The 19,947-nt window shown below is 55.7% G+C and overlaps 4 protein-coding genes across 4 annotated transcripts; 1 reads left to right on the forward strand and 3 right to left on the reverse strand.

The window, feature by feature from the left end:
- Positions 1 to 29: 29 nt before the first annotated feature.
- On the reverse strand, positions 30 to 2,481 carry EsH8_VI_000639 (uncharacterized protein; the record flags this gene model as incomplete). The annotated part of the gene is made up of 2 exons (XM_083271892.1): positions 30 to 1,112; positions 1,183 to 2,481. 2 exons carry the CDS (start codon positions 2,479 to 2,481, stop codon positions 30 to 32), a joined length of 2,382 nt encoding a protein of 793 aa, XP_083127066.1.
- Positions 2,482 to 7,135: 4,654 nt separating this feature from the next.
- On the reverse strand, positions 7,136 to 8,363 carry EsH8_VI_000640 (Got1/Sft2-like family-domain-containing protein; the record flags this gene model as incomplete). Its single annotated transcript, XM_083271893.1, has 4 exons — positions 7,136 to 7,288; positions 7,344 to 7,494; positions 7,836 to 7,956; positions 8,141 to 8,363. The coding sequence occupies 4 exons, from the start codon at positions 8,361 to 8,363 to the stop codon at positions 7,136 to 7,138; spliced, it is 648 nt and encodes a 215-aa protein (XP_083127067.1).
- A 5,452-nt stretch (positions 8,364 to 13,815) lies between these two features.
- Positions 13,816 to 15,429, forward strand: EsH8_VI_000641 (uncharacterized protein; the record flags this gene model as incomplete). The annotated part of the gene is made up of 1 exon (XM_083271894.1): positions 13,816 to 15,429. One exon carries the CDS (start codon positions 13,816 to 13,818, stop codon positions 15,427 to 15,429), a length of 1,614 nt encoding a protein of 537 aa, XP_083127068.1.
- An 803-nt stretch (positions 15,430 to 16,232) lies between these two features.
- On the reverse strand, positions 16,233 to 18,485 carry EsH8_VI_000642 (nitrogen permease regulator of amino acid transport activity 3-domain-containing protein; the record flags this gene model as incomplete). Its single annotated transcript, XM_083271895.1, has 3 exons — positions 16,233 to 17,169; positions 17,221 to 17,617; positions 17,666 to 18,485. The coding sequence occupies 3 exons, from the start codon at positions 18,483 to 18,485 to the stop codon at positions 16,233 to 16,235; spliced, it is 2,154 nt and encodes a 717-aa protein (XP_083127069.1).
- Between the last annotated feature and the right edge of the window lie 1,462 nt (positions 18,486 to 19,947).

A 19,947-nucleotide genomic window follows, 5' to 3' on the forward strand; every position in this document is an offset into this window, starting at 1 on the left:
CCACAGCCCACGACTCTGCCTTCATCCAACTAGGACTGAAGCACCTCGGTAGGCTGTGCGTGATTTCCGTTGGTCAGGGGCGCGTTCTCATCGTGGGTCTCGGCAGAGCCATTCACAAGAGGCTGGGCCTTGGAATCCGAGTCCGAGTTGCCAGAGGCTTCAACGGAGCCTTCAGTGACCTGCTCAGATGAGGTGCCCGGTTGGAACTCGGGGACTTGAGCCGAAAGCTGCGTCTCGGGTCCGGCGCCGTTCACGACACCGTTGGGCTGCCCGGCAGGGGCCTCAGAAGGGTAGGCGACGTAGCCATTCTCAGTGCCGTTGGGGTAGCTAGTTGGCGAAACAACAGGGTAGTCGCCGATCATTCCGTTCACGTAAGGGGTCATGGCGTGGAGAGAGCGAGGATAGAAGTACTGAGGTCCCGCATTGCGTGCGGACTCGAATCGCAGGTCCATGCTGGGGTAGACGAACTTCTGCCAGTGGGAGCGAGAGCGCAGTCTTTCGACGCCATCGTCTCCGACAACGTAATCAAGCTGAGTGCACTCGGCGCATATCGCGCGCAAGGTCTGGGGATCAGCGGCCTCGCGGACTCTAGAGAAGCCGAGAACAAGCTCCAAGGGCACGAAACCCTGGCTGTCCATGTGCTTGCGCAAAAACTCATCCTTCAACAGGTTCTCAATAGAGAAGTAGTACTCCAGTTGAGGAACCAGCAGGTGTCTGGCCTGGTCGTACCATGCTGGGTAGGAACCAGGAGTCATGGGCACTCCATAATCCCAGGGGGCTTGGTTCATGTTTGTCTGAACCTGGCGCATGCGACCGGCGTTCGAGGAGCCGCCCACACCACGGAAAGCGCCGGAGTTGGACTGGCCACGGCCACCGCGACCACCGCGGGACTGCGAACCGTTGTACGAAGGGGGGAAGCTGCCACCCTGGTGGAGGGGGGGGCTGCTGAATTGGCGGGTACCCTGAGAGCCAAACGAGTTACCGTTGGCCATGTACGAGGACTGCTGGGCGTGCATGGAGCCGTTTCCGGGGTGGCCTCCGCGACCTCTGTATCCGCCACGGCCCCTATCGCCGCGGCCTTCACCTCTCTCGCGGACAGGTCCGGCCTGCTCCTACTTCGTGGTTAGCATCAAGTGGCGGGAGAGTTACGCGGGAGTGTATAATAAGCAGGGTACAACTTACGTTGGTGGCATTCGACTGCGACTCCTTGGTCCGCTCCCCAGAAGCGGGTGCTGACGGCTTGCGCTGTTCCTTGGCGTTGGAAACCTCCATGGAAGCTCGCTTGTTAGCAGCCGGAGGCTGAGAGTTGGCTCTAGCAGGAGCGTTGCCATCTCTGGCACGATCACGGGCCTCGCTTCCCGCCTTGGACGGTGCGGCAGCACCAGCAGGCTTATCGGCGGCGGCGGCGGCATTGGCACCGTGGCCTCCACGGGAAGTGACATCACGACCACCGCGGGCGCCGCCTCGTCCTCCTCGGGATCCTCTTACCGAGGGGATGGGGGTGGAGAACTGAACAGTCGGCACAAAGTCCATGCGCTCCCACTTGTCCTTGGAGCGTCCCTTGGAGCCAGACTCATCCTGGGCCTCAATCTCTACCCGCTCGTTCTTCTCAGCGGGCTTGCGCTTCTCTTCCTTGACCGCCGTCTCCGGGGTAGGCCATGAGGAAACATCACCGACGGCAGGAGGAGCCTCGGTGGCGCGGCTATCCCTCTCGATCACTCTGGAGCCACGGGCGCCGTTCCTTTTGGCAGAGGCGTCACCATCGATCTTGCGCTGGGACTTGTTGGCGTTGACAGCGCCATTGGTAGCTTCAGTGCTTTCTGTGGACTTGTTCTTCTTCTTGGACTCCTGGCTGTTAGGCCAGGTATCGGCAGGGGTGGATGTGTTGGCAGCAGCAGTTGAAGCGGGCAACGTGACTGACGTCTTCGCAGCCTGCGTCTCCTTCCGTTGCGTCCAGATATTGACCGAGGGGAGTGGTGCCTCAACAAGCTCAATCTTGGGCTGCTCCTTCTCCTGCTCCGCCGCCTTGTCCTTCTTGGCGTCTTCGCTAGACTCCTTGCCTGCCTTGCCCTTTCTCGGCTTCCTAGAGCCCTTCTTGGGCTCGGCATCGTCGGTCACGCGAGTGGATGCGCTGGCCGACCGAACACTCTTCTCGCTTCGGCGGGCGGAGCCTTCGGTAGCGGCGTCATCGTCATCGCGTCGGGAGTCGGTGACGGAAGCGGCGGCAGATGTGTTGTTGGTGTTGTTGGCCTCGGCCTGTGCAGCTGGAGCGTCCTGTTTGGTGGCCAGCTCGGCCTTGATACTGGTATTTGTCCAAGACTCGTCGTCAACGGAGCCGTTCTTGACAGAGTTGGGCTCGGCGGACGGCTGCTCGCCGTTTACTGAGCTCACAGAGTCCTTGGCGTTCTCGGTGCCTTGGGCTGCGGGTGTGGTGGCCGCTTGGCCCTTGGCGGCTTGAGCGTAGGAAAATGCAGTCGCCATCGTGTCTGATGCTAGGTCTGATGCAGAAATAGGCATGCCTCGAAAGACTGTAGGGGGTATATTGGACCAGGAAAGATGATCAGCGGATCCAATCCTGCCAGGCCCCGAAATAGGTAGCCACGAAACGGCTTTGGTGTATCCTGCTGTAGGGTAAACCGAGGTCTACCAGCAACTCCCCGAGCGGAGACAGACCGGAGAGGGCGAACCAACCTCTCCGCGTGGTCAGGAATACGAGTCGGTCGGCGGCTTGGGGTGCCGTTGAGAGGGACTGAGGTCGATTGAGGTCGTCAAAAGTCGCTCGTCAGCGGGAAGGCCCAAAGGTGGGAGGACGAGCAGTTGTTGCCGGTCCAGGAAAGCCAAAGGTGGCTGCAGTGTTGGGCGAATGCGGGGGGACAGGTTTCCGACGGAGGCAGGCGGACTCTGTGATGAGCAGGAGACAAGCACTACAAGAATGTCCGAGGGGTCGTGGAAGCTGTGTTCCTCGTAACGAAGAGCGGAGGTGGTGCAAGGCAAGTCAACGAAGAGTTGTGGGGGGTTGAAAGAAAAGCGATGTGTTTCCGGAGATGCTCGGGTTGCGGCGATCTAAGGAAAATGTGAACAACGGTAAACGCAAAGCTTCGATTGGAGGGCTTGTTGTTGGCTTGAGGGGTCTCGCTGGTCGTTTACGAAACGTCCGCTGTGTGTGGCGAACAGGAAGTCAGCCCAGCAAGGACAAGAGAACAGAAGAATGGCCACAAAGATACCGATAGGGTAAGTTTGTGGAGGAGAGGAAGAGGGGAGTGTGTGGTTGTGGGAGGAGAGGAAGGTTACAGGAATAAAATCTGAGGCCCGAGTTTTTTTTTGTGAATGAATTTTTTTTTTCTCTCTCGGGAAAGCACACTACCCAGGTTGGCACTTGAGGTAAAGGTGGAGGCAGCTTGTCGACCTGACTTTTTTTTTTAGCGGGGAGGGGGGACTTTGGCTGTGACTGTGACAGTGACTTTGAAGTTGAGGACACTGGAAAGAAAGGACGAAGTGGCCCATCCGCCTGAACTGATTCACTTCAGGGCACGTCGTCCAAGGCTAGGCAGGCAGGGCACAGCAGTGATGGCGAAGCACGCACTTAGCAGAGGTACCTCTGATGGCTGAACTGCGCTGAAAAGGATGCCCATGGCATGCCCATTCACTCTGGTGTCTCAGACGCTGTACGGAGTACCATGGTATCGCTGCAGGGTGGGAAAGGAGGGGTGATTCGTTGCCCTGCCCTGGGGCAGCCCGTCCCAGTTCCGTCCCGTCCATCCTTTCCGGGCGGGCGGTGACCGAAATATTTCCCACCTGAGGCAGTGAGGCAGCGTCCGCCATGGCACCTCGGCCAGTCAGGAAACACGGATACTGGTACCGTCCGACGACAAGGGGGAGGGGGGAGTAGCAACGGCACGCAGCAAGCAGCAAGCAGCACATCAACAACCTTGGAGCAGGCAGGGCAGGGCGGCCGGTCTTGACTCTTGAGCTGTGGCCCGTAATACCCCTCCCTTCTTCCCCTCTCTGGGTAAAGTGCTTAATTACCTCCACCGCGATATTGGACTCTCATTCACCACCACCTCTCTTTGCAGCAGTCGAATCCCGGGACGGTCCAAGTTTTTTTTCCCCCGTTTTGTTTTTGTTTTTTTACTCGTCCTTCTGCCCTTGGCTGGTCTACTAGCGCTTGTGCTTCCGCTTCCTACTGCTGCGACCTTCTGCATATGCGCACATCCATCTGCTTCCTGGTCCGGTTTTGGTGGGGTTGCGCGAATATAAATCGGTTTGTTCACCTGTCCAAGCCATTTTCTTATACATTTTTTCATGTGTGTTTTTGTGTGGTGACCCTCTGCTTGTACCATATCCGCTTGCGTGGTGGTGGTGTGTCATGGAGTTGCGATGCGAGTGCTGCCGACTTACAGATGCGCTGCGCTGCACTGCACTGCACCACATCGCACCACCCACTCGAGCGGGCAGATGGAGTTTTGACTAAATGCACCTGGTGTCCCTCCCTCCCTTTCTTCCATTCGGGAGGTGATTACGTTGCCAAGGGCGGGGGCACAAGGAGGACGTTTCTTTCTTCCTCGCCGTTGCCTCGGAAGAAACGTCCTGGCCATGCCTCCTTGCCTTAACCTAATGAGAAGGCCACGGCTCACAAGGTCGATCTGGAGGTAGGTTTGCTCAGTGTTCCAAGTTACGGGTAGCAGGCGACGATGCTTGTTGTGTAGGTACGTACCGGGGGGAATGCAGATCCAAAGCCCACTGGAGTGCTCTCCATTTCATGACCAGGACCTTGCCTTCCTCTGCACATGTACACGCACACAAATCCTTTCCCATTTGCAATAGCAGGGCTGAGGGTTGGATTCCATCCGTGCATTGCGCCCATGCCATGTCGTACGAATTTCTTCCCCATCATTGGTCTTCACAGATGTATATCCTACGCTACCCATTCGCCGACTCGAGTCCAGCGCAAATGAAGAGGAGGGTAGCCGCGGCTACCTTTCACCCATCCTAGAACTGGAATGGCACACTGGACCGACCGGCCTTCTTTCGTTACCCGACCCCATTCGCCGCACCTGAATTACATAAAGGATACATTTCCCTGACGTTGTTATTTTGAAGCCCTCGCCCTCACCCTCGCCCTTTGATCAAAGACGTACTTATCCGGGTCTCAAGCGGCCCCAAAGACTGAGTGGCACATTGGTATGTACATACATTTCCTCATCATGCCAGCCCTGCCACAAGCCAATGGGCGCCTCGCCCCGGTTGGTGCCACCACCGCCACAGGTTTTCTGGGCCGTCGGCTCTTTCCCTTTCGAACCATTTGCTTCCGAGGATTGACTTGCCGACCTCCTCATGCACGCACATGGACTCAACATGGGTCCGGTCCTTATCTAATCTGTGAATGAGGGACCACGGCCATTTCCGCGCCTCGCTTTACCTTAGTCATCACGGACACCTTGTGCGCCCGAGGAACGACTATGGAAATTCCAAGACAACGATTTTCCATGCCTTGTATTCCTGGTGGCCAATACCCGGCCCCCGGCGTACTGGTAACAACCCGGCCAACCGCCCCCTTTGATACGTGTTCCACCGAGATAGACGCAGCTTTTGCAATGCATTATCTTCCATTTCAAAAGTGGTAAGGCTAGCAAGCCCTGCGCGGACAGTTAAAGAGATAAAATAAATAAATAAAAATCCCCGGCCATGCTGGCCAAACAACTCTTCTTGCTGTCCCACCTCGGCCCCTAGCCAACTTGTTCCATAGCGCAGAATATGTAGCCCCTTGCGGAATAACGTGCGGCGGTCGCATGGCTTGTCGTTGTGGAAGGCCGGTCAGTTCCACCGCGTTTGGGCGAACGCCCAGAGAAACGCACCGGCGTCTTTCAGATTGGGATTCATCCATGGCTGCCCTTTGACGCGAGATGGCTGGGACAATCAACAAGGCCAGGGGGCATGTTGCTGTTACAACCAAACAAACCCAGAAGACTCATTTAAAAAGGGTTTGCGCATACGAGCCCGAAAACGGAACGTCGGCGGACAACCTTGTTTTTTCTTCTTCTTCCCCCTTCACGCTTTTTCTCTCCATTTTCGTCAAAGCCCCAGGATCCCATCCGACAATCATTGGTTCTCCACCGCCGGGGCCCTGGGGTGTATTTTGAATGAAGTGGGCTGACTCGTCTTCCGAGCCTTCCTGGCCGTGCCGGAGTCGTCCGTCCGTTATGTGGGAACGTCGCCCATCGATTCCGTCCCCGCGGGGTTCTCGTATGCGTCCACGTCCCTATCTTTGCCCTGGACTGAATGAAATCTCTGGAAATTGGAGACACAGCCGGAAAAACAAGTTGAAAAAGGGGTGGAGGTCAAAATAATATCAAGGGCCTCCGAGACAAATGTTTATGATTTTCTGCCCGCCCCTAGTTTCTTTTCCTCCTCCTTCCCCCCCATAAGGGTTTGCAGCAAGCCGAACCCGTCGATCATTGCGGGGGTACCCTGAACATGCGCAAGACTCTTGAAGAAAAAGAAAGCGCGCCAACATCTTGTGGTGTTTAAGCAAAGCCTTTCCCCCCTACTTCCTTTCTTTTTCCTTTTCGCACTCTCAGCACTGGAGAAGAATTTTGAATTGTTCCGAGGTTCCATCCAGCGTGACCATCTAAAATAGACGGCTTCAGGTTGGTGGTGGCCGCGGGGAAGGGGGGCACAAGCGCTTGCACGAGTTTCCCAAGGGTTCCTGTGCAATTGAAAGCTTCCGATAGTGTCCCAGTTGTCTGTCTCTTCATGTCTGTCTTTGGTTTGCTCAGAGCAGCATGGTGTACCTTGATTTTGCCGCCGCCTACCTAGCCGGGCGTATCTGGCCAGCTCGAGAGTAATCGTAGATCTACGTCGGTGACGGAGCCAGTTTCCAGTCGCCAATTTCGGATTGGCACGGTAATGCAGAGAGTTTCCTCGCAAGCACCGGACGACAGGCAAAACAAGATTGACAGAAACCCATAGGTCGCGCCTCGATGACTTGAGCGTTGCGCGTGATGAGTAAATGTGTTGGGAAAAGAATCCAATATATTTCGTACACAAACACATACTGCCTTCCTACAAGTTGTATGGAATGGCGAGGCCGAACTGTTCTTACACGATACAAGGTTGTACAAATCGATTACAAAAATCAGCCCGTCATCCAGGCTGCCGCCCTTCTGGCCCCGAAAGTGGTAGCTAGCCGCAGACCGCTTGAGCCCATGGGGAAGTAGCTGACCAAGTACCATACCAGACAAGCCAGCTGGACGATGGCCGAAATCAAGGTCAAGATGGTGCTATGAAGCTGTCATGGATTGTCAGCGGGCACTATTAGTGTGCGCAACCACACATAAACTTACACCGAGTGCAGAGTACATAGACAACGCGAGGGACCCAAAGTAGGCCCCGGTGAATGGCAGACGGGAGCCGGAGACGAGGTGCCTCGCGTAAGCCATCGGGCCCATGACAGCTGCGAAGGACGCCAGAAATAGGAGGGAGCCAAGTGTCCATCTAAGAAGGGCGGCAGTGTTAGCAAATTATGGATATCTCGGCCAGACTTCTAAAACAATCGGACTCTTGTTGAAGCACTCATCACACCGGCCTGTCACCGGGTTAGGTGTTCAAAGCTAGCCCGCCATGCGAGATCATCTGGCACGGAAGGGCGGGTAGGCGCAGAAGGGTAAGGCTCCTCGAGTATGGCACCTCTTGTCCCGATTCATTCTCTTTTTCTTTTCTTTTTTTTTCTTTTTTGGCGATCTGCCGTGCCGGCAACTAGCCATCTTGATAGGCATCCGTGGGGGGGTTGGGAGGGTAGCGAGCCAGACGGTTCAGGGGACCAGGTAGAAACTCACAGAATTACAAACTTGCGCGGCCGCAGAGATAGCACCGGAAACAAGGCGAAGCAGATGACGAAGCAAGCAAGGGCGCCCAGGTTACAGGCGCCGAAGATGAGCAAACGGTCCCAACGACTCACTAGGAAACAATACTACGTCAGCATTGCACTCTTTACGAACAAGGCAACACCACCCTGCAAGCTCGCCTGCTCACATGGCCAACCGAGACATGGCAACCAAGCTAGAGGCTATGCCAGCTGCAGGGGAGCCGGGGCCGGAGCCGCAGCTTTGGGTGGTGGATACATGAAGGCAGGATGACTCACGCGTTGCGAAGCCTTCCTCCTCTTCTCTCCTGCTGGGAGCGGGTAGGGGTGCGCCGGCTCCCTCGGTCGTTGGGAGCTGGATGTAGCTGTTGTTTTGGAACGGATTCAGCGACTTGATGGACGTCAAGAGGCCGCTTTGCTGCGCGGTGTTGACGGGAACATCGTCGTCGCGCCGCGACCAGCCCAGGGAGTTGATCGAGTCTCTGAATGATGAGGACGCCATGGTATGCACGGTTGATGGGGGGTCGCGAAGTGCAACGATGACGTAGTCTGCGAGGGTATCGTCCGTCCAGGCAGTTTCAGATGGATAGCAAGGTGGGTGCAGACACAGAATCGTTCTCCGTGGACCAACGAGTATACGGTCAAGTGACAATCTCTGCCGGTACTGGGGGCAGTTGGGTTGCGGTCGTTTTCAGGAGGGGGGATGATTGGGCGGAGGAAGAGGCCGGGGCGATCTCCGTCGCTGGTGCTGGGCGGCACGGGAGTAGTGAGTGTGGTAGTGTGGCAGATGGGCGTTGGGAAACGGGTATCGAACTGCTTCTCCACAGCGCAGACGGTCAGCTTGATTGATATACAGGGCCGTGATGGAAGGGAGGGTCGGAAAGTGCGTACTATCAACGTGGAAGAGGGTGGGCGCTATCTGGTGGACACCTGTTCGGTTTGCGAGGCAACGTAGGTAACCTTTTGTGTGGCCTAGTGTCCGCGCGTACCGCACCGCGTAGTTGCAGCGTAAGTCGATGGCGAAGGCGCGCGGAATGGGGAAGAAGGGGGCTAAGGCAGCAGCTACACGAGGTCGAAAGGTTTGGTGGAGGATGGAGTTGATGGACCGGAGAGGCAAGGCAGGGTAAGCTTGGAAGTGTCTCGGAGTGAAGCAGCAGCAGGTGGACGAAGTGTGGTTGACTCTGACCAATTAAATATGGTGCCCCTCCCCATCCTTGGGCCGGGGGTACGTACTCGACCTCTAAACTTGATCAACCAACCAGCCTGACCCCATTTGGGTGGTGCCGTTCAACAACGCTGTCGGCCTGGTCTCTGGGTGGGTCTGCAGGTCATCGTTATCGCCCAATCTGCAACACATGATTGGCAGCCTGTCTCACTCCACACCCCGATCCAACCTCCCAAGAGCACTTGCAACCCTCATAAGAGCACGAATACGTCGAATTTGATAGGCTTGCTGGCATGGATACGGTGCGGCTGCAGCTCCGAGACCTACTGGTAGCCGTGCATGAGGGGAAAGGTGAAGACATGGTGAACAGGCAAGGCCATTCGGGGTAGCAATCACGTCGGCATTCAGTGACGGAGGGGACGATCAAGTCTTCGCCAAGGGCGATTACCCGTAGACTGCTACAACGTGATGGCGGTGCTAGGGAAGGAGGACAAAATGCGATGTCGAGCACCGCCCATCTCCTCATGATTACATGCCAACTTGCTCTGTATGGAGTACCTATGTTACACAGGCCCCGGTGTGGTGCAGTGACAAGGCTCGACCGACCGATGCCTCACACCTCAGCGTCGCGGCTTCCTGGGTGTCCGAGGAGCTTACCAGACGGAAGTGTGAGTGGGTGTGTACCACCCAAGCCGGACATACCCAAGAAATGAAGGTATGTGATGATACGGCGGTCAGGCTCATGGCCGTTGGAGCTGGGGAGGTGACGGAAAGGGAGACGGCCAGAGGCAGCAACTCCAGGCGGTGAAGGCTGCTGCGCCCGTTCCGGATCATCCAAGACTCTTCCGCTTTGCGTACAAAGCCTTGCCTTGGCCGGGTTGGAAGGCTCGAGCACGGAAAGGATGTTACCTTTCATAGTTGTCCAAAAACCAATAGCCTGGGCGTCGGCATCGGCATCGCCTTGCTGGCAGAGTTGAGAATGTTGGCCACGCTTGCGCGGGCCTCAGAAGCTATGGTGCGCTCGTCTCATCCAACCAGCTGCCGAGCCCAATGTGCATGCTATGGGTAAGGTGTTCTTGGGACAGGAAAACTGGTTTCTAGAAAAGGCGATGCGAATGAGACAGAATCCCATAGCTAGAGCCAAGAGGGGGGGGTTTCTGGGGCGTTTCTGGCCTCGGGTTCCTGGGCGACCAGTCTGAGGGCCTTGGGTGAACCCAGTTCAAATCGGTTCGTGATGTGCTTTTCTGAGGACAAGCCAGACATTCTGAAGTGCATGACCACCTTATCGTGGCCGATCATTAAGCAGGTCCCGATGGGCGTCGCGAGTCGTTGCGGCCGGCGCGGGTCCAGTAGTAGCGCTGGGTGTGTGGATGTCTTGGGCTGGCTGACTGGAGGCATCATGGGGTTCGGCCGGTGCCCTCCATCAAGTCCCGACTCAGCCCAAGTGGTTGCCAAAACTCTCTGTTGAAAGGCAAATGGGGGTGCCACCCCCGGAATATGGGACGAGTCAGGAGATGCAGGCAAAGTGACAAGCCTCGACCAGATGATATAGTGTCTATTAGTAGAAGGCTGCATCCATATAAATACTAGCGTGTTTCCCTTTGCGACGAAGAGGAAGGAAGAGGAAAGAAGAGAAAACGCAAGAAAGAACCGAAAAAAAAGACAAACTGGTGGCATGTTTAGCTGGAGGCAATCGATTAAGAGGAGGTAGGTCAAGATGGCGATGCGCAGTTGAGAAAAAGCAAAGGGAACAGAGTTAACGCGCAAGGACAGAAACACCAAGGCGTTGCCTTGAACTACCATTACCTACCTTCAGGTATTGATCCAACGCCCCGGGGAGGCCCAGAGGTGCCTGGACTCACCGACGCACAGGTCCCCAGGACGCCACACAGAGGGCGAGACACACATATAAACTAGAGCATCGTCAACACGAACCAAGACGTTGGGACAAGTTTGGAAGAAGCAGGACAAGAAGATAAATCCGGTCGGACCGCACGATCACACTGAGAGGCCTCGCAATCATCGGTCCGGGTACCCTGCAAACCTGGAATAGTTCCAGGCCAAGGTTGAGATACTTTTGCGCAATTTGTCCAAGACACTCCAGCCGCCAGCTCCGAAGCCCCCGCCTTCATACATTAATCACATAGCAGCATCTCTGGGAGCGTTCCGTCCGGCTTCCAAGAACACCGTAACACGTGGACACCCTCGGTCTTCGACCCAAGCGTTATCTTCCACTGCCAGCTGTACCGCTGGTGGTTTTGCTCCGGGCATCAGTAGACTGATAGTCTCCTACCGTGAACTTTACGCCGCCTTCCTCATTCAATATACTGGCCTCCGTCAACTTACACTCAGACGAGAGACGGTTTCCCCAAGCTGTTCTGCCGCGTAAAACCAGAGCGAACGACGGACACGTACATAAAGCGATCGGCAGGGATCACCGCGCCTTGCAACTCCGACCCGGCATCCGACCCCGATCCTGACCCCATCTCTAATATCGCTAGCAGCACGTATTCCCCGCGGAGGAATCACTTGCACCAAACAGCCCCCAACTGGCCCAGAACCCACTGCACGTCAATCGCACCGTTCATCCGGATACTGCGAGCCACCTCACCCAAGGCATTCCACCTATTGCTGCGGCGCCCGAGATATTCTTGGTATCTTCCAGACGTTGCATCACCCCAGACTCGACATAAGGTTAGTAGCTCATCCACCCAGTCCCGTCCAGTCCCGCCCTGCCCTATCCCGCCGCATCCCCATCCCTCCATCTCCCGCTTCCACGGCTTGGTCTCACAGCCGCTTCTTCCGCCACTTCTATTATACTTGGCTGTCTGGCTCTCTTCCCTCTCACCTCATTTCTTCCCTCCCTCCTCCCTCGTTTCTTCCATTGTGCCAAGGACCTGGCCTCTGACTGGTTAAAAGACCGCCGTCAGCCTCGACTTGGTTGCACGTTCTGTTTTGGTGTCCGCGCATCCGACACCACCGCGTCCTCAAGTACCTGAGCTCCAAAGACCGAGAGCCATCTCACCAAGAAGACCGCCAATCCCCGACCCGTCCGAACCGGCGGCCACACACCTCATCCCACACATTCCTCGTTATTTCTGCTTCCTCTCGGTTGATTCTTACCACCATTGCTTACCCCAGCCGGTATCCCGCCTCTTCTGGCTCTTCACATAAGCCATCAGCGCCAACTACGGTAGCTGCACCAGCACAAACACCAGCACCACCACACCACACCACCTTTCCTGCTGTTGGCCACCCTGGAAAGAGTCGCCTTTCCACCACCGTTTCCGACTGTGTAACGTCGAACGGAAGCCGAGAGCCAAAGCGTTCACCTCAAGGAGAACAGCCGCCGTGCACCTACATTATTACCCACCACCCATATTCTGTAAGTCAGCATCCGTGTCGCCTCGACTCATTTGCGCTCGCGCTCCCTCCCGCCCTTTCTTCCCTATTATTCCCCCCTCCCCTTTCATTCCCCGACCTTGCCCCTCACCCCCAGACTGCACTTGGTCACTCCTCAGCACACCTTAAAGTCCTGTACCCAAGTGTATTGTCGCATCGCATCCCAGCAAACCCTCTCTGGTCCCTTGTTTCTGAGCCTGGATCACCCACGGCCGGCTCCATTGCACATTCCTCATAGCCCTGACCTCCCTTGCAGCAGCCAGCTCCTGCTTTGTCTTGAACAGCACTCGACGCTGTCAACCGCTAGGTGCCAACACGATCTTCGCTCTACCTTTTCGTCCACAGGTATTGCGCCCCATCCCCCCAGCCCCAGTCCCCCGAAAGTACGAGGTACCTTGGTACCCCTCACCCTCGGCGTCGGTGTCCCGCATGGGCTGGCTACCTTAGCAAACTTAGGTCCAGTATCGTACACTGCGGATACTTGACTTTACACACGTCCGTCGTTCAACACAAAGTCCTAGACTAATTATTTGCCAGCCTAGCCCAGCCCAGCCCCGAGGCACCTACACCACCACTCTTCAAACCCCCGGCTCCCCGACACCGCATTTCCATCCCGTCGCAACAAAAACGAGTCAACTCTCCCTCTTCCTCCTTCCCCCCCTCCAAAAGACAGACAACCAACAAGCCTCTCTTCTTATTTGCTCTGTTTCAGCTGCAAATAGGCAGCGACTACTTTTACCCACCTCCACAACTTTTGCGACCGAGTGACAGAGTCCTCTCTCGCCTTGCTCTTTGCCCCTTCCCTCACTTTCTCATTCTCTCTCCCTCTCTCACGCTCGCCTCGGTCCGACCTTTGACGCCGCCTACCTACTTAGGGCGCCATCCCCGCACCTTCCACAGCACCGCATTGAATGGCCGTGTAACAACGGTTTCTGTGTGCTGTCGACCATCATTACACATTCCCGACCTTTTCGCTTTGCTCGGTGAGTCAGTTCTAGTCGCGCTTTCCTTTCCGCACTTTGCTCTTGTCTCGGTGGCGTTCGGAGCTGTCTGTGCCTGTGTGGAGAACGTCCGCATGTCCAACCGCCAGTTCGTATTTGTCCGACAAGATGAAGGACAGCACGCTGCGAATTGCGCAACTCTAACCTGCACAATACCCAAACAACAAGTCGTCGCATCGCTGACCAGTCGATTCCCTATAGCCAACCCGCAAAGCCTCATCTTTTGCGGCTCTCTCGAGCACCACAGCCCCGTCCATCGTCCCATTTTCGGACATAAGAGGCGGTGTGAGCATTACTAGGTCCGCGAGGCCTCCAACGATCGTGGAACCAACACCCTTTCTACGATAAACTCTACTCTACTTAGTGCCGTGCGAACAGTACACACGATGGCACAACACGGCTTCGGCCAGTTTAACGGAGGCCATGGTAGCGGTGCAAGCATCGATCCCAACGACTTGGCCATGGGCGGAAACTATGCGTCATCCTACTCCAATAATTTCAATTCCAACAACTCTGCGAGCAACACAAATGGCTTCTCGAGCGGCTCTGCTCTGTTTGGGGACGATGAGCTTCTCGACGGTCTCGGTAGTCCTACTGAGGGTCAGCCTAGCATGCATGGCCACGGTCAAGAATTTGGTGGAATGTCAGACATGAACATGGGCTTCAATCAAACAATCTACGGTTCCCATCACGCCCTGGACCAAAACCACATTAACGGGTATTCCAACACCCCGGACGGCGACCCGATTCAGAGTCCCTTCGTGCACAGTTTCAACAACTCGCAGTTTAGCCAGATGCACCATCGCCAGTCCCTTGGCACATCGCTTCAGTCTCCAATCTCCTACTCTGGCTCACCCTTGGCTGGCTCTGATCTGACGGCTGATGGCGCCGACGCCAACTATCTCAATGCCAAGAGCAGAGCCAGAATGGCCCAGGCGATGCAACGGAAGAGCTCGTCCAACGCCCGGAGCCCTATGACTCCCAAGTCGGCCATGCACACCGTCCCCATGGCGTCGCAGGAGCCTTCCGGCTTCGGTCCCCAGTCAATCCGGACCCAAGGCATTCACGAGAAGTCACCCTCGGGAGGTCAGTGGATGCAGACCCCCGCTGGCAGCATGGCGGCATCATATGGCTCCGGGTTTTCGTCGCCTATCCAGCCTGGCCTCGCTCAGCTCAACGAGGTCATGATGAAGGGCGGCACTTCAATGCCTGCGAAGTTAGGGGTCCAGCCCGGTGGTGCGGTTTCCTCTCAAGAGATGAAACGAAAGCGACGCCGAGAGTCCCACAACCTTGTCGAGCGACGTCGGCGAGACAACATCAATGAAAGAATCCAAGACCTCAGCAGACTGGTTCCTGCGCATCGCCTCGAGGACGAGAAGATTCGAAAGATGATCCAGAATGGTACCCCGCTGTCGCCTACGCTGAGCGGCATTTCGAACCCATCTCAAGCCACGTCAGGCCTCGCTGGTCCCGGCGCACGCCGTGCAGCTGGCGGCACAAGCGGCAACATCACGACGGGCCTTCCCCTCGAGGATAAGGATAAAGGACCCAACAAGGGAGATATCCTCAACGGTGCCGTCAGCTGGACAAGAGACTTGATGTGGATGCTGCATCTCAAGCTCCAGCAGCAGGAGGAGTTGATGAACGCCATTGCGGAACTCGGCGGCCACTTCCCATTCGAGTTGACAGAAGATGAGAAGCGTATGCAGACCGAGTTGATGGAAGCCATCTCCAAGAATGACGACCTGGGATACTCACGCACAACCGGAACCGGACTCAGGGTACCGCATCATACCGACTTCCGTGGCGAGCCCCTCAACGGCTCAGGTAACTCAGTCGAGGGGGTCTCTGTCAGCCCTGGTGGCAACCCTGGTGCCGGCTTGGCTAGCGACCTTGGAGCTGGCAACGAGTTCTGGAACGACCCGGATGACGATGACAGCGGTCCTGCCTCGCTGAACTTCAAGGAGGAGGACGAGTTCGGAATGGATCTGACACAATAGTATTGTGACTTCCATGAGTAGCAGCAGCTCGGTTTTGGACCTGTTACTGGCGCAGTTAAGGTCCTGGCTCGGAGCTGGGGCTGTCTGCCATCCTGTTCTTTCATTCCCTGCTCTATTCTATGCATTCGCGCAGGTCTGTTTCGTTTCTTGCATCCATACGGTCGTTTGGGGGTAAGGATTCGGCTGGGAACGGCGTTGAGGTTATGCAGTCGGCTGGAGGTTTGCAAATGCAACGAAGCATAACGATTGAGGAGTGCCGATTTGGTTTTGGTTCCATTTCTTTTCCTGGGTTTGTCAAGCATATTCATCTAGTGGCAGACGTGATACCTCTGGTGGGTTCGGATAGGCATTTGCAAGGGGTTTTTTTTTTGCCCCATCTACTGGGCGGTTTCGCAGGTTATCATTTCAGGCAGTCTCTTTTATCTTTCTGTCACTGATTATCTCTCCATCTTTCTTCCGTTTTAATGCTTAGACGCCTTATGCGCTACCATTTGTCCAAGTCTCTGTCCTGTACCTATCATTCCTGGCGTGAGTCCGCGGTCTCGGCATACGAGGCACTTCGGTTGCTCTTTCACACATATACAATGATACCCTCCCTTTCTTCTTTACAATGCCCTTTCCCATTGCCCATGGCCAAGTTCTCATCGCCGTAATTGTCAAAATGTCTTTCGGGATCCAGCTATCCATGTTGCTAAAGAACAACAAACTGCGCCGACGGAGCTAACTCCTGTGCAGATGCCACTGGTCAGACAGGATAGGTCCACATCATCCACCAGCTTAGGCTACCAGCTCGTGAAAAACGTCTACCAGTGTCTTACACAGAGGAGATGCTCGCTCATTGCCGTCAGTAGATTCCACGCCTCCTTACGTTTCATGTCTTCCTGTAACGCGATCCTCTCGAGCGCCGTCTGCCCGTTGAAATACTTCCAAAAGGCCTGCCACGCCTTAGCCACCTTGGGATCTTTGAACCGCTTGCCGATGGCCGAGAGGTAGAGTGAGTCCTTCCCCGTGGCCTTTTTGGCATCGAGGATGATGTAAGGCGACATTCGCGCAAGGTGCGGCGCATTGTTGGTAGACGGGTGATCCGTCGCCGAGGGTGGCATTTTGCGTGCGTGTGTCGTGGCCTTTTCCGCCGCCTCGCGCTGCGACTTCTCGGCAATACGCTCTAGGCGGGCCTTTTCCGCCGCCTGCTCAATTTGCGTCGGCACGTGAGCCGCCACGCCGTCACCGCCGCTGCCATGATCGGCGTCGGATTGTTCGTCGACTGTGTCGAGACCCGAGCTGCTGAGGGCGCTGCTGGTGCTGAGGGAGGAAGCGTCATCGGCCTTGCGCAGCTCGTCACTCTCTAGCTTGTGCTCTATCTCGTAGATGATTTCGGGCCATACGACTACGTAGGCAAACGTGCACAGCTGGGTCACCCAGGCGCCACGCATAAGCCAGGCGAGCATGGCAAGGTACGTTGGACGATGCGCCTTGCTGGGGCAAAAGTGTTTGTATGGCCGTGGGGCATACGACAGCTCTGCAAGGAAATTGGTGAGTGGCGGCGCCAGTGGAAACGTTCTCTGCCACTCAAGGCTTGCTTTGGGGAGATTGCGTGTGTCACAGTTCGGGGACATGATGTAGATATCGCGAGCGTGGAGCGGCGGGATGGCGATGGCACGGCGCCAGAAGATGAAGTGCTGTGCGTATTTACGCACTTGGCTCAGCGTCAGGACGTTGCTCTGCCCAACCTGGTAGAATCTGGACATAGTTTTAGTGAGGATCAGGCAGGAAAACAACTCGAAAACTTACGACTGCGTCGGCTTCGAAAGCCGGGCAAACTCCACCATTGCGACGGTGCTTGGGTCTGGGTCTGCCTGCAACTCTGCGATTATCTTCTTCTCGTCCCCCATCAGGAGCAAAGCGAAATTGCGGTCCAAGAAACCAGGCTCATCGATGGTGTCTTCGCCAATAAAGGAGTTGGCCGTCGTCAACCAAAGGCCTCTCTGTTCAGTTTGGCCATAATTATGTAAATCTGTGACATAAAAAGGTACCGGAATCTGGACTGATGGGGTCACCGGCCCAGCGGCTGTGTCGAACTGCAGTGCCGCAATTTTATTCTGGGAGACGGCCTCATAGATGTCCTGGACAGAAGCTGCAAGTGACGACGTCGCCAGAATCTCGTTCCATAGGGAGCTCATCTTGCGTTCTATTGCCATGTTAGTATGGCGATGAGGTGCTGAACGGCTTGGCTTACTGTCTTCCCGGCCTTTGTCTTTCAAGGCCGATATGCGTTTTGATTCCTTCCATACAAACTCGCTATGCTGCTGACAATATTTGTATGCCTTGTTTATCTTCTTGATGATGTTTAGATACAAGGTGGCGATGAGTTCCTTGGCTTCATGTTTCTTGGGGTTAAGGATGAATACCAAATTGAACATTGTCATGGAGGCGCGCTTGTCGTCAGTCTCATCTTGTTGAGGCTTCTCGTCCTCCTTTGACTCCGTCTGCGACGCATCGGCGGTGCTGGGCGCTTCGTCATTGCCCTCGTTCGGGTCAATATCGACCAGCACTGCCGACTCCTCTGTTCGTATAGATTTCGCCCTCTCTACCTTGCCTTTCTTTTTCTTTTTCTTCCATGTCCCACTCTCGGGAACATGTATGGGATAGGAGACGCAATACAGGGGGTCCAGTGAGAGTTGGAAGAGCTTCTTATGGTAAGCTTTACTCGGTGTCAGAATGCTGGCGAGGTCTTTGGTAGGGAAGCCGGCCACATGCTCCCAAGGCACGATCTGAGTGCCCTCGTCGGTAATCAAATGATCGTCTCCAGCAGTCCATTGCTGAAGCTCGTCCGTGTTGGCATCCGCATCTACCGACGCAGGCTGGTTTAGACGCTCCAGCAAAATGTCGTCATTATCAGGAGAGCTATCGGTTGGCTCGTGACCTTGTGACTTGGCATTGGGTGGCAAAACATGCGGCGGGTAATGAAAGACGAAGTTTGGGCCATCGCGGGATCTGTTGATGACCAGCGCTACGGCCAAAAAGTTGGACGGGTTCGGGAGCACGGGCGGCGCCATTTCGGAAGCGATAAGAGATCACGGCAGCAATAGCTCATGTATCCGGGTTACGAAGATCCCGATCTGTTAATGGTACCGTGCTCTCCGGCGATCATCGTCAAGTCCTTGCTGTCCTGAAGGCCAAGGCTGGGAAAGCTGGGATTGACGCTAGACGCAGACACCCTACATTCCCCGAGGCTTTGATACTGCCACGAGTGTGGAACGGGACTGCTGAGGCGGTTCAATGATGGGATGAAAGAGCACGTCGAGTATGAGGGGGGGCGATGGTCGCCAGCTCGACTAGGTCTGATGGCTGAGGTGAATCAATCCGACGGTTGGTTGGTTTGATTGGCGTGCATCGTGAGAATGGGATTAGGAACCGCGGCCAATGGACGGTGAGCTACTGCACAGCGTAGGGGCCTGGCGGCGGTGGAAGCGCAGGGTGGTCCGAGCACAGCTGGTTCGGCACCGTTTGGAGTGGGGTTGAGGCTCCCAAGGTTTCGGCGGAGGGCAGCCCTGTCAGCCAAGCACCTGCCAAAGGGTCAGATATTCTAATGCGGGCCTAAAGCTGCCGCCGTCACATGTTGTTTGTGGTCGATGGAACCCACTTTGAGATGCTCAGCTTGGCCTGAGTGAAGGTAAGACATTGCATTCAACTTCATCCAGAGTCCGGGCCGGGCTGGGCTGAACTACGTGAGACAGGCGAGAGACACGTTTAGTCGGTGAGCCCTTCCAGCCAACCCCAGTCAGAGGAGCATTAAGCACGATGGGACGAGGGCTGGTGTACATGAAAGGAAACGAAACAACATCCCATGCAGTAAGGCACATTACAATCATACTGTATCTGGACTGCGTTGGCTACCCATCGGCAAGTGGCAACTTTGTGCCTGTTTTCCTTGCCGATCGTATCTGGGGAAAGGAAGAGAAGACGACAGACCACGATAGAGAAGTAGACAGGGTCAGCTCCGGCGATGACGAAATACTAGCATGGAAGTTTTGGCCTTTTGGTGTTATGTTCGATCAATGGAAGGGAGGAAGAATCAAACGACTGGACGAGACGTCGCCGGTAGATTGCCCAGTCGACCGGCTATGGGTCATTCAGACCGTTGTGGCTGTCACACTGCATGAACGGCCAGCTGCAAGGCCCTGAGAAAGGATGGTTAAGGGACTGGTTTTTATTTTATTTTTTATACGCTGACAAGGTGTGGAGGGGGAGGGGGAGGGGACTGGTACGTGTAACCTGGCGACGAGACTTGATATGAACAAGAGGTAACAATGACTGCTCAGGATACACTTGCAAGGTAGGCACATCGAATGATGGTGAGCCTGAGTGCGAGGATACCGTGGTGTGGTCGGGGGAGGGGCTGAGTGGTGGAGGGCGGAGGACAAGGACAAAGGGTTCAATGACCTCAGTCCTGCCCAGTTAGTCCAGTCAGCGGGAGTCCCAGTTCTACGTAGCGTATGTTTCGTGGGACCCGCCCCC

The sequence above is a fragment of the Colletotrichum jinshuiense genome, chromosome 6 (genome assembly GCF_051148585.1).
Source record: "Colletotrichum jinshuiense chromosome 6, complete sequence".
Taxonomy (NCBI): Eukaryota; Fungi; Ascomycota; class Sordariomycetes; order Glomerellales; family Glomerellaceae; genus Colletotrichum; species Colletotrichum jinshuiense.